The following is a 12,030-nucleotide window of genomic DNA, read 5'->3' on the forward strand; positions in this document are numbered from 1 at the left end:
AGCTCAACTGGGAGCTGGCCCGGCACTCAGAGCGGAGCCGTGGTGCTCTCATGTTGCACATAAGCAGTTTCACAGACCATCAGCGCCAAACGAGACCACTCTGAAACTGGGAGGACCACGTTATACTCATGCCTGGATATAGAACATGGTGCAAACCACCAACATGCCCAACGTCCCCTCTTCTTGTTAACATGAACTTTTTTTCAATCAAAGCTTGAGCCCTACTCAATTCCTCATGTCTCCTAGACAAAAATTAAGATACTCAGTGATAAAATTGCCCTTACCTCTGATAGCGCCCAGTTCAGAAGTAAAGCCACCTTTCTCTATAACATCCCCTACAGGACTGGGCAAGGGTTGAGGGGAGCAGGTGTTCCCAGGATGCAGGACTTTCAGTACTAAAATTTGGAAATTCTGGGGCCAGCTTGACCATTCAATTCTCTAGAATAACAACACAAGCCCAAATATTTTAACAAGCCCCTTCTAACATCCTCTCTGAGATACCTTCCACTTATCAATGGAATTTTGTTTCCTTTGCTGTAAACACTTCCAGTGTGGTCCTAGTGGTCTTTGGTGATGGGCAACAACCAATCAACAAAATCAAAGCAAAGCCAATACGATGGCAATAAATTTATTAGGTTATTCCTTAACAATGATGTTTTAAATGATTAATTTCCTTCTAACAATAGGAAATGGAAAGTTGCATAATTTATGGGGAAGCCCGAACAGCATGATGAATCTTAACATAAAATAAAAATGTCCAGAAAATATTGTTAGGCTATGATAAGAAAGACTTCGTTTTGTTGTTTCTATAACAAACTTCCTTTCTGTCTCTCAGGGATCATGTCTGACCACCAGTTTGGTAACCAGTTTATGTGCAGCGTGGTGGCCTCTCACGTGAGTCATCTGCCCACAACCAACCTCAGCTTCGTCTGGATTGCTCCACCTGCTGGCACGGGCTGCGTGAATTTCATGTAAGTACCCACAGTGTCCATGACCACTAAGGAAGGCAAATATACCCCTCATTGGGTTACATATGGGGTAACTATTAAAGTGTATTATTTTAACAAGTTTGCCTCTAATAGAATTCACTGATTTGGGTGTCAAAAAAGAGTTGAAAACTTTTAAAAAGTAACTTTATTTTTGCCCATTTATTAATTCCTCAAGAGTTCTAAATTAGATTTTAGCTGACCAAAATACACAATAAGATAAAAATAAAGGCGTTATGAAAATTTTCGTTTAGAAAATAAGATGAAAACAGGTACTAAAAATGCCATGAGACTCATATACATGTTGGAAGAAGACCACAAATTTAGCTTTCTGATTTCTGACCATTAGTGACAAGAAGGAAATGTGATCAAATAAGAGATTCATGATGGTGAGAAATCAGGGACTCTATAGAAACTTAATAACTTTCTCATGTGCTTTCATGCAGAGGAAACTGGGAAATGTAGTGAGTAATGCCCCCACGGCCTCGGACAAACACTGCGCTGTGGCTCAAAGGCTGTGACTTGTGACATCTCTCAGCATAGACTATTCTGCTGCCACTGCCCCAGAACCACCACTCCTCATCCTCTTTAGTTATCTTTTCTTTCCATATCTTTGTGTGTTTTTTTACTTCTAGCACATGATATACTTCTTATTTAATCATGTATATTTACTGTCTGTCTCTTTCTGCTGAAATGCAGGTTCCTTGAAAGCAAGAATTTTTTTGTTTGTTTACTCATTGGCCCCAACTGCCTAAACAGCCCCTGACACACAGTAAGCACTCACTGAATATTTGTTGAATGGGTAAATAGGCCAGTGGAATAAGGTCAGAGGCCATTCAGAAACAGCATTCTATGGGCAGCCAAGCAAAATAGAGCTGGACGGCATATTGAATGATTCTGTATTCCAACCTTCTGCTCAGATGACAAAGTCTCATAAAATATGCACACTCTAAATTCACTACTGTCTTTACTTCCCTTTAATAACATACAGTTCAGTGTCAAGAGTTCCTGTTTTTTGCCCATCTTCTGGGTTACCAAGATGCAAACATCAGATTCATCCTTCTAGTTAATTGACATTTAATCTCATCATTTTCTCCCTCAGGAAGTTTTTCATACTTGAACTCATTCTTTCCAGTACCTCTTGCTAAGGTTATTGATTGCAATAGCATCCCAACTGGTCTGTTCACTTCCGGCCTATTTCTCCTCCAGTCCATCCTGCACATTGTTAGCCAGTTTATCTTCCTAAGGTACAATCTTGATCACTCAAAGCTTGTATCCCCCCACATTTCCATCTGAAAGCCAGCCCTTTGGCATGGATTTGATATGCTTTTCCCAATAATTGATGTTTACCATCTTTTCTTATTTCCTATAGCATGCACCTCCTGGATAGGGTGTTAATTGATAAGACTTCCTACAATTCCCTGAACATTTTGTGATTTTCTTTCTCCATGCTTTTCTCATAGCCCAGAATACTTTTTTTTCTATAAATTTAATTGCTAAAGTCCTACCCTTTTTTCAAGAACTGTTGAAAATGCCCACTCTTCTATACTATACCGCTTTCTAAGACATCAATAACAGAAGTGACATGCTGATTGGTTTACTGTATACTTATTTGAATTAATTTCTTGCCTGGATAGGGACAACTTATTTCTTTGTGATCCCTCCACAGTTGATACAATGTCTCAAACAGAGAAAACATGGGAAATGCCCTTGGATTATATGAGGTTCAATGTTGTTTTTTCCTTTTGTTTAATAGTAATCTCTGACTCTTTTGGCATACTTTATCTTCCTCATGTTTGCATTTGGAAGGACAACAAATTTTCCCCATGCATCACTTTGTAATTTAAAACAAGAATTATTTTTGTCAACAGTAGAACACAAAATAAATTATGTCAACAATATAGAATTGCTTACTTCAAAAAGAAATAGAGGTTTAAATTTAATCTGTTTAAATATCATGTTTGATGGCATATGATCTCACTGTTCCTGGGATATCAAACTCTACTTTCTTCTGAGAAATAACAGGTATTTTAAGTCCTAACTTCAAAGAATATTTTCTTAGCAGTTGGTCAGAAAAATACAGTTTGCTCAGAAGTAATTTTTACTCTCTGCAAAGAATACACACTCTCACTCGTATTTCCCAACAAAATTTTTATGATGCAATTTGCACTTTTTGCTATTCTTAATAGCATTAAGTCTCTGCTTCACATGAGCCATGATTACGTTGAGCTTTGCATGGAGTAGTTGCTTCTTATGTGGGCAAGATGCTTTTGTTAATCTCCTTTCCTAACTAGCTTGTGAGAGACTACAGGAAAACTGAAGATTGAACATGGACCACTGAAACAATTTATCTGAAAATTTCCAAAATAAAGTCTTGCAATGTTTTACCTTTGTTCCTTACTACACTATTTATTATGTGTTGAGTAGAGCCATATAAGAGTTAAAACCTGTAATTAGTATGGGCCCAGCAATACTTGAAGGGGATTGCTAATGTTCACCATAAATTTTAAACATTCAGCAAAAATAAAATAACACATAAACTTATGGCATTTGAATGTAAATATATCATGATTCTCTTTTTTCTAACTAACCTCAAAAATTAAAAATTTCACGTTTTAAAGTAGGAAGAATAGCTTTTTAAAAATTAAACTTCAGCTATGCTTATATGCTTTAGTCATATATTTTGTATAACTTCTTATCGTTAGTTACTTCATACATTATTTAATTTCTTTACAAGTGTATTTTCCTTTTTAACTGGATTTTAAATCCCCCAAGGTCAGGGACTGTGTTAGCTATTTTTATGTACCTAACAGGTCCTAATACTGAAATACAGATGATAGAAGGCTCTCAATAAAATTTTCTTAATAGCTCATAATGATATCATATTTCATTGATTCTGAAATACTGATTTTTAAAAAATGTTTTGGAATCTCAAAAGAAGAGATTGTAATCAAAATTGGCAGCATTTACTTTATTTCTTAATGCCTTACAATTGATTGTGTCTTGGATTTGAAGAATCCAGCTACTAATATCTATCATTTACCATGTGTACGGTCTCTCTAAAGTGGCAGTTGAATCGACACTGCACCCAATTCTGTAATTTCATATTAGAACAGCCGTGTATGATTAAAAAACCCACTTATCTATTTAAGTCCTTTTTTAAAATCTTGTAGTAAGAATTATGGAACATTTGAACTGAAATCCCAAACAATTACATCATGTGCTGTGTGTGTCTTTCCCAGAGAAGAGCATGCTGTATAAATAAAACAGGTTTTATAGCTAAACCACTTAGCCACACAGTAATGAGGGCTGTCTTTTTTTACTGCCTTTCTCGTTAAAAATAATCAAGTGAGAGACACAGAGGAGAGGATGGCCTGAGGATAAAGTTGCTGGCTGTCCTGGTACAGATGTATAAAATGGATAACTAGCCCAGCCGGTGTACTCAGTGGTTGAGCGGTGACCTATGAACCAGGAGGTCACAGTTCAATTCCCAGTCAGGGCATATGCCCGGGTTGCTGGCTCAATCCCCAGTGTGGGACATGCAGGAGGCAGCCAATCTTATGATTCTCTCCCTCTCTAAAATCAATAAAAATAAAATAAAATAAAAATGGATAAGTAACTAAATTTATTTTATTATTAGTTTTTGACACCTGTTGATAACTTTTCAAGTGATAATTTCAGAGATCTGCTTAGTATCCAGATCTTATGACAGTATAATTTGTTCTTACTTTTATATTTGGTTAGTCCTTAGTGGCAAGTAAGCCTCAAGTTAAAAGAGGCCCTTAACTATTCAAACTTCTTGCATGTAAATTGTCCCCCCAAAATCCTAAGAGTGAGGAGGGTATATGGAGAGAAGAGATGGAGAAAGAAGGAGGAGGAGAATGAGAAGGAGGAGAGAAGGAGGAGGAGGAGGCAGGGGAAGAGGAGGGAGAGGAAAAAGGTAGGGACAGGCAAGGGAGTAAGGGAAAAAAGGAAGGAATGAAGGAAATCTCCAGCCATCTAACCCTAAATATTAGTGAGAAGCTGCCAGGGAATAGGGATTGTAAAATAACAATTACAACATTAATTAATAATATATTTGAAAATTTAGAATGTGCTAGTCACTGTTCTAAGTAGTTTACATCTTTTAACTCATTTTATTCGCAAAGTAATTCTATGAAGTAGGTGCTGTTATTATCTCAGCTTACAGTGACACGGGCTTACACTTGCCCATGAGTGACAGCTTGGATTCAGAAGGTAGTCTAGTTTCAAGCAGGCAATTTTTGTCACTTTACTACAGTTGCCTCTAAAATGACCACTTACCTATTTTTTATAATGGTACTGATACATATATTATGGTGTTTACTATTGTAATTTTGAAATCTACCTCTGTATGAGAGAATTATCTAATTCCTTTGAATATTGAGAGACACTGATTTAAACTTCTGAAATACGAAGAACACATTAGATTACATCTTGATATCTATGATGTAGATCCATTCCTTGAAAGCTTATTATATATCACTAGAGGCCCAGTGCACGGATTTGGTGGGGTCCCTCAGCCTGGTCTGCGGGGATGAGGCCAAAGCTGGCTCTCCGGACATCCCCTGAGGGGTCCCATATTGTGAGAGGGTGGTTCTTGGGTGACTCACCCCGGAATCTGTCTCCCTCCTCTTTGGTTCTGGGTGCATCACCCGAGAACCACAGCTGCCAAGTCACCGCAGCTTGGCAGCTCCTGCATTGAGCGTCTGCCCCCTGGTGGTCAGTGCACATCATAGGTACTGGTCGGACAGTCAAACAGTCACTTAAGCTTTTATATATAAAGATTACTTGTCAAAAGTGAATTCTACATAGGGAAAGGATGTGTGAATTAAAGACAAAATTTATCACCAGTAGATTTAGGTTTAACTGCTTGGACAGAGATGCTAGGATAATATTAGAATACAAATGAAACATAGAAGATCAGATTTGTGCCCAAATTACTGACAATTTGACGTTAAGTAAACTCCCCCCAAACTGAGAAAAGAATCTTCCAGTCAAGATGGTGGAATAGGTCAATGTGATACTGGCATCCTTCCACAACAACTTCAGGATTACAGTTAAACCACGGGACAGCCATCATTCAGAATACCCGAAACCTAGTTGAACAGAACTCCTATAACTAAGGACATAGGAAGAAGCCATGGAGACTAGTGGGAGGAACAGAGATGCCGAACAGGTGGTCCCACACCCATGTGTGGTACATAAAAATTGGGAGGGATACCTTGGCTGTGGAGGTACCTCCAAACCCAGCAAAGGAGCAGCCATATGCAGATTGTTTTGGAGCTCATGCTGAGTGGCTCTAGAACAGACATGGGTGGTGGCTGACCTTGGTCTGCACCTCCCGGAGACCCCAGAGCCAGCGCACCCAGTGGAAAGCTTCATACCATGCTGAAGGACCATTCAACCGCCTCCATGAGCAACACAAAGGGTGGACTCAGAGGGCACCAAGCCCCCCTGAAATGAGTTCTGCTCCATGGGGTCGGCCCCTGGATAGCAGATCCTTCATGGTGGCCATGGCCAGTCCTTCCAGCCAGTCGGCCTGAAGGTAAATCTCTCCCCTTGACATGCCGTCAGCAATAAGGCTCAACTACAAGAAGAGGGTGCACATAGACCACACAGGGGGCGCACCTAGAACACCCAGTTAAGGTGATGGGAGGCTATGCCACTGGGCCCTACAGGACACCTACTACATAAGGCAACTCTACCAGGACTGGGAGATGTAGCAACTCTACCTAATACATACAAACAAACACAGGGAAGCAGCCAAAATGAGGAGACAAAGAAATATGGCCCAAATAAAAAAAAAAGGACGAAACTCCAGAAAAAGAACTAAACGAAATGGAGACAAGCAGTCTACCAGATGCAGAGCTCAACATACTGGTTATAAGAATGCTCAATGAGTCTGGCTGGGGTGGTTCAGTGGTTGAGCATCAACCTATGAACCAAGAGGTCACAGTTTGATTCCTGGTCAGGAGGCAGCTAATCAATGATTCTCTCTCATCATTGATGTTTCTATTCTATCTCAAGTAAATAAAAACATATTTCAAAAACATACACACAAAACAGTTTGAGGAAATAAAATTTAAACAAAATTTCTAGAATTCTAAGAATTCTAAAATAACCTCTTTAAAAATGAGTCAGTTCATATTCAGAAGTTGTCTTATTTATTACTGAGAAATGAATGTGAAACAAAATTATTTCCATCTTCATTTTAGCACCTCACAGAATTGAGGTCAAGTTTTGGTTATCACACTGACAAGTCCTAAGCTAGAAACAAAAATGTATTAGTTAAATCTTCTCCGTTTGTTTCCACTACTAGTATTTGTAGAAGGGATTATGAATGATATGGGCATATTAGTTATCTAGGCTAACATATTTCAAAGAGCAATGTCTTAAAATAATATATGAAAGATAAATAGAAATGCTTCAAATTAAAAAATGTACACTATAGTTGCAAAGGTGCTAAGATGGCTGGTTCCTTAATCAACCCCTGGTTTTAACTTAAGCAAATATATTGAAAGTATGACTGTAAGGCTAAGCTACATAAGCCTTTCTTCTTAATCTGCCTGCAGGCATTAATGCTCAGATTTGAGATGGCATCCTTATTTGCTAAGTGCAAAGATGGTTACAAAAGAGCTTTTCTCACTTTGAGGATAAAAGCTAAAGTATTCTTTAATTTTGGTTACTGCCTGGCTCATCGCAGCACCATAATAGTTATTTGGCTCAAAACCAAAAACTAGCAATACAGTGCTTACATGTCTATGGATCAAAATTAGATGAAAAATTGCCGTTTTTCATCTCCAAAGCTATTTGCTGCACATTTTATAACTCTCAAGATGCCTTTTGTAATATGTGATAACAGAGCCAACTGCAGCATCTGCCTGGAAAGAGATTACTTTAATTATGGACTCAATGTCCTATTTTCTGCAAGTGATCCCCAGAGACAGGCTTCCTGCCGGAGCAGAGGTGCAAGGATGCACATTAAAGCCTACACGTTAACCACGAAGAGGTGGGTACAGTGACACAAGGACACCCGTAAACCACCTTCATTCTCCTCGTCTGTAATGTGATGGAAGTGTCTATAGTGATAGTTTTAAAAAATAATGATAGGTTTTTAATTATTCCAGCATCTGTTGTTATGGACTTCTGATGGTTAGGGCAAGATGAGTTTATAAAAGAGCCAACCCTTTGATAAGTCTGTATGGGAAATAGACTATATTAAAAAGGTACAGTGAAACATCATTTTCTTCAAACTGAAAAATGTATGTGCTTTATCCATTACTTGCTATAATATTATTTAGAAAGTGTGGCTAAGTTATGTTCTTGTCAATCCCAGTTCTGGATAACACAAGTGCCTCATTATTAAGAATTCATTTGCCATTCAGTATGAATTTCATTAGAACCAATGCACATGTCTTGTGTGTTTCCATGGAAGTTTGTTATAATTTAACATTGATTTAACATTATGAATGGGTACTTAAAGCAAAATGTTACCTTGTTCATATTAATTATAAAATTAGGTGCCTTGACAAACAGCTTTTTTTGAGAATGAGTGAGTGGCTTTTCTTTTGAAAGCACAGCACATGCTCACATAGGATATTTAGGATTTCATCTGGTTTCTCTAATAGTATAAGCATATTTTGCATTTTTCAAAAGATGGGGGATTATAGGAGAGCAACCATGGGAATTAATTTTAAACTTCAAAAGAGCAATTTAAGGGATTTGGCATGGAATCATTCTGTGTGGGAGAGGGAAAGATGGAACAGAAAAATGTACCTACAATCACATTAGGGGAAAACATTAAGTCTTTTAAATATTATACCAACTATGACATTCATTATTTTCTGGTGTTAAAATGAAATGCTATTAACATTTTCATACTTTGTTAAAGAAATCTAAACATATCTTAGGGCATTGTAGATGGTTGTATTTAACTCTAAAAAATAAAATAAACATTTGATACCTTTTGGACTTTCTAATTTATAATAAATGCCACATTGGAGAAATAAAAATGTATATGTTGAAATGGGTAGTTTTACAAAGACTTTTGTGTTGTAAATCTTGTAAATGAACAATTGTATTATCTATCATCAGAATTTATAAATAGGAGAATTGGTTTGGTGTTTATTTCTGTTTAAAGAGCTTGGATATAAGGAATTAAAGCAATATGTATGGACTTAAGAGAAAATGTAGACTATTAGAAGAAACTGAGAGTATAAATAACTGTACTAAGTCATCAGGGCAAGAAAAATAATTCCTGCTTTTGAATTTTATACTTTGCTCCTAAAACGTAGGTTTCTTTGTCTCCTGAAATGGATCTAAGTTAATGTTGTGCAATGGGATATCCCATGCAAATAAATAGCAAGGGGAGATTTATCAGTGGCTCACTTAGAGCAAGCTGAGATGACCTCTTCTCAAAGTTCAAAGGGAATCAGAGTTTTCTCTTGAGGACGCTTTATTCTTGCATTTCAGTTCCATATTGCACTTAGGTAACTCCTAAAAAGACTTTGAAAAAATACATACGTATTAATATTTTTCAATCCAAGAGTTGTATTTGGAATATATACTTTTTTTTTTCTTGTGGCTTGTGTCAGACATTGTATTTCTGAGTTTGTTTTTTGTTAAAATGTCAAGTTATTTTTAGCTTTCTATATTTCACTTTTGCGTCAGAATGCAAAGTGCCTTAATTTGGATTTATAATTTAAAAGAATGACAGTAAACAAATATATGCCTCAAATAGGCATTGTTTTTTTTACATTTAAATCTGACAGTAAATACTACTTCTTTTAAAGTGTTTTAAAATAATTTTATTCTATGATTGTAAAAGCAATGCTTATTTATTGAAGAAAACATGTACACACACATTCATACTTACACACACACACACACACACACACACATATGTTCCTATTATCCCAGAAACAAGAATACTAAGTATCTTGGAGTGTATTTCTCCAGATGTATGTATATAGAGTGGGGCGAAAGTAGGTTTACAGTTGTGAGTATGCAAAACAGTTTGTTCTTGTATTATTATTTATTAATTATTGTATTATTTTCCATACAAACAACTGTAAACCCCCTTTTATCTCACCCTGTTGGTTCAATTTTATTTTTTATAAAATTGGGGTTCTACCATGAATTCAGTGTTCTAACCTTGCTTTTTAAAACCTAACATTACATTATAAATATTAATACATACCTATCTACAGTATCTGGATAGTATTCTATTCTATGGCTGTACTCTAATGTATTTAATTAGAGTATTTCTGGACATTTTGTTTATTTCAAATGTTCACTGTTGTAACAGCTTTGATAAACAACTTTATAGCTAATAATCTTTGCATAGTCCTAATTATGAAAATATATTATTGTCATAGTAGAGTTAATTAGGAAGTCAACCTGATTAAAATGAAAAGCTAAGCTATGAAGTCATCCTTATTAAAATAAAGTCATATTATAATTTTTGTGCTAAGGCCAGCATCACAAAGACTAATGATAGTTAACTTTTCAACTTTTAACAGTAATAGTCCTATAAAGTGATGTTTGATAATTGTTCACAGATTAAGAGAAATGCCAGTTTCCTAGTCATTGTTCTAATTACCTAGTCATCACTTTAAAAAACCTTGTCTTTCTCATTACAAAAATTTTTGTTCTCTTGTTAAGTTGTTCTATTTTGAAATTTTAATAAATTTATTTTATAAGGCAAACCAATTCAATGGAAAAGCAACACATTCTGTCCCTTTTCCAAAGCTCCCTGGAATACATAGCCTTGCAACTAACTAACCCGTAATGAGTGAACCTCTTAGTCTGTGTTTATGCTTTTTCAAAAAATCATTGTTATTTCACATGTATAATTTGAATGAGACATTCTCATTTTATATTTGTAAGGAAAACAGAGAGAATGTAAATTTCACCAGTAAATGAAAGTTAGCTTTATTATATTCTGAAGATATTCACTTTCTAAATTCTTATTTAATGATTATAGGTCTTTAAAATTATCACAAACTAGAGGCCCAGTGCATGAATTCGTGCACAAGTGGGGTCGGGCTGCCTCCCCCCTCCCCCCCGCCCCATGGGGGCCGATCGGACCAGGCGGGCCATGGGAGGTTGGCCGGCTGGCTCTGCCCTGATTGGGGTGGGGACCAAATGGGGGGACGGGCCGGTGGGGGCAGAGAGGCTGTGGGAGGTTAGCTGGCCAGCCCCACCCCTGATCTGGCTGGGGCTGGCTGGGGGGAGGTGCCGCCCCCCGATTGGGCCAGTTGGCTGGCTGCAGGGTGCATCATAGTGACCGGTTGTTCTGGCATTCTGGTTGTTTGGCTTTTATATATATAGATGATGACATACACATTTTTCTATTAATGCTATTTTCTTAAAACATTATTATTGTCTGTACTTTATTTCATATTCTATTTATTCTATACTGGGAAAGCAAATTCTTAATTTATATATCCTTGAGCTTTTTCCAAAGGAAATCCTACAGACTAATTCTTAGGTCACATGGCTTATTACACACACAAATGTGAGCATGATAATATTGCCCATTTTAACCATGTAGAAGAATCTTTAAACTAATGTCTTTTTCACCTGGGTAAAAAGTATTTTTCACCTTTACTATATTAAAAGCAGGTCATGACCTCAAATAGAAAAGGCTGGCTACATATTTAGAATTTTGGCCTGCTGCTTTGAATATTTGTCTGCCTTTGGTCTCAACTCACTGATTTATAAATCACCTAGATGTGAGAATTCACAGTGAAATATTCGAGTTTATGGTTAACACTACTAGATTCTTCCAAGGGAGTGAAACGCTAACTAGATGTAAGTAAGTAGTAGGGTGATCTTATAAAAATGAATGAGCAGCATTCTATGAAGCCAGCATCACCCTAATACCAAAACCAGATAAAGACAATACAATGAAAGAGAATTATAGGCCAATATACCTCATAAATATAGATGCTAAAATCCTCAACAAAATTCTAGCAAATCAGATCCAGCAGTACATCAGAAAGATCATACACCATGACCA

At 36.8% G+C, this 12,030-nt stretch overlaps 1 protein-coding gene across 2 annotated transcripts in view; it reads left to right on the forward strand.

The window, feature by feature from the left end:
- RELN (reelin) overlaps positions 1–12,030 on the forward strand; it is a 439,320-nt gene that overhangs the window by 125,390 nt on the left and 301,900 nt on the right. For both annotated transcript variants that reach the window (XM_036327598.1, XM_036327599.1), the window contains exon 3: positions 836–971. In XM_036327598.1, the coding sequence (XP_036183491.1) occupies positions 836–971 (136 nt within the window). The remainder of the gene's footprint in view (positions 1–835; positions 972–12,030) is intronic.

The sequence above is a fragment of the Myotis myotis genome, unplaced genomic scaffold (assembly GCF_014108235.1).
Source record: "Myotis myotis isolate mMyoMyo1 unplaced genomic scaffold, mMyoMyo1.p scaffold_m19_p_11, whole genome shotgun sequence".
In the NCBI taxonomy this organism is placed as follows: Eukaryota; Metazoa; Chordata; class Mammalia; order Chiroptera; family Vespertilionidae; genus Myotis; species Myotis myotis.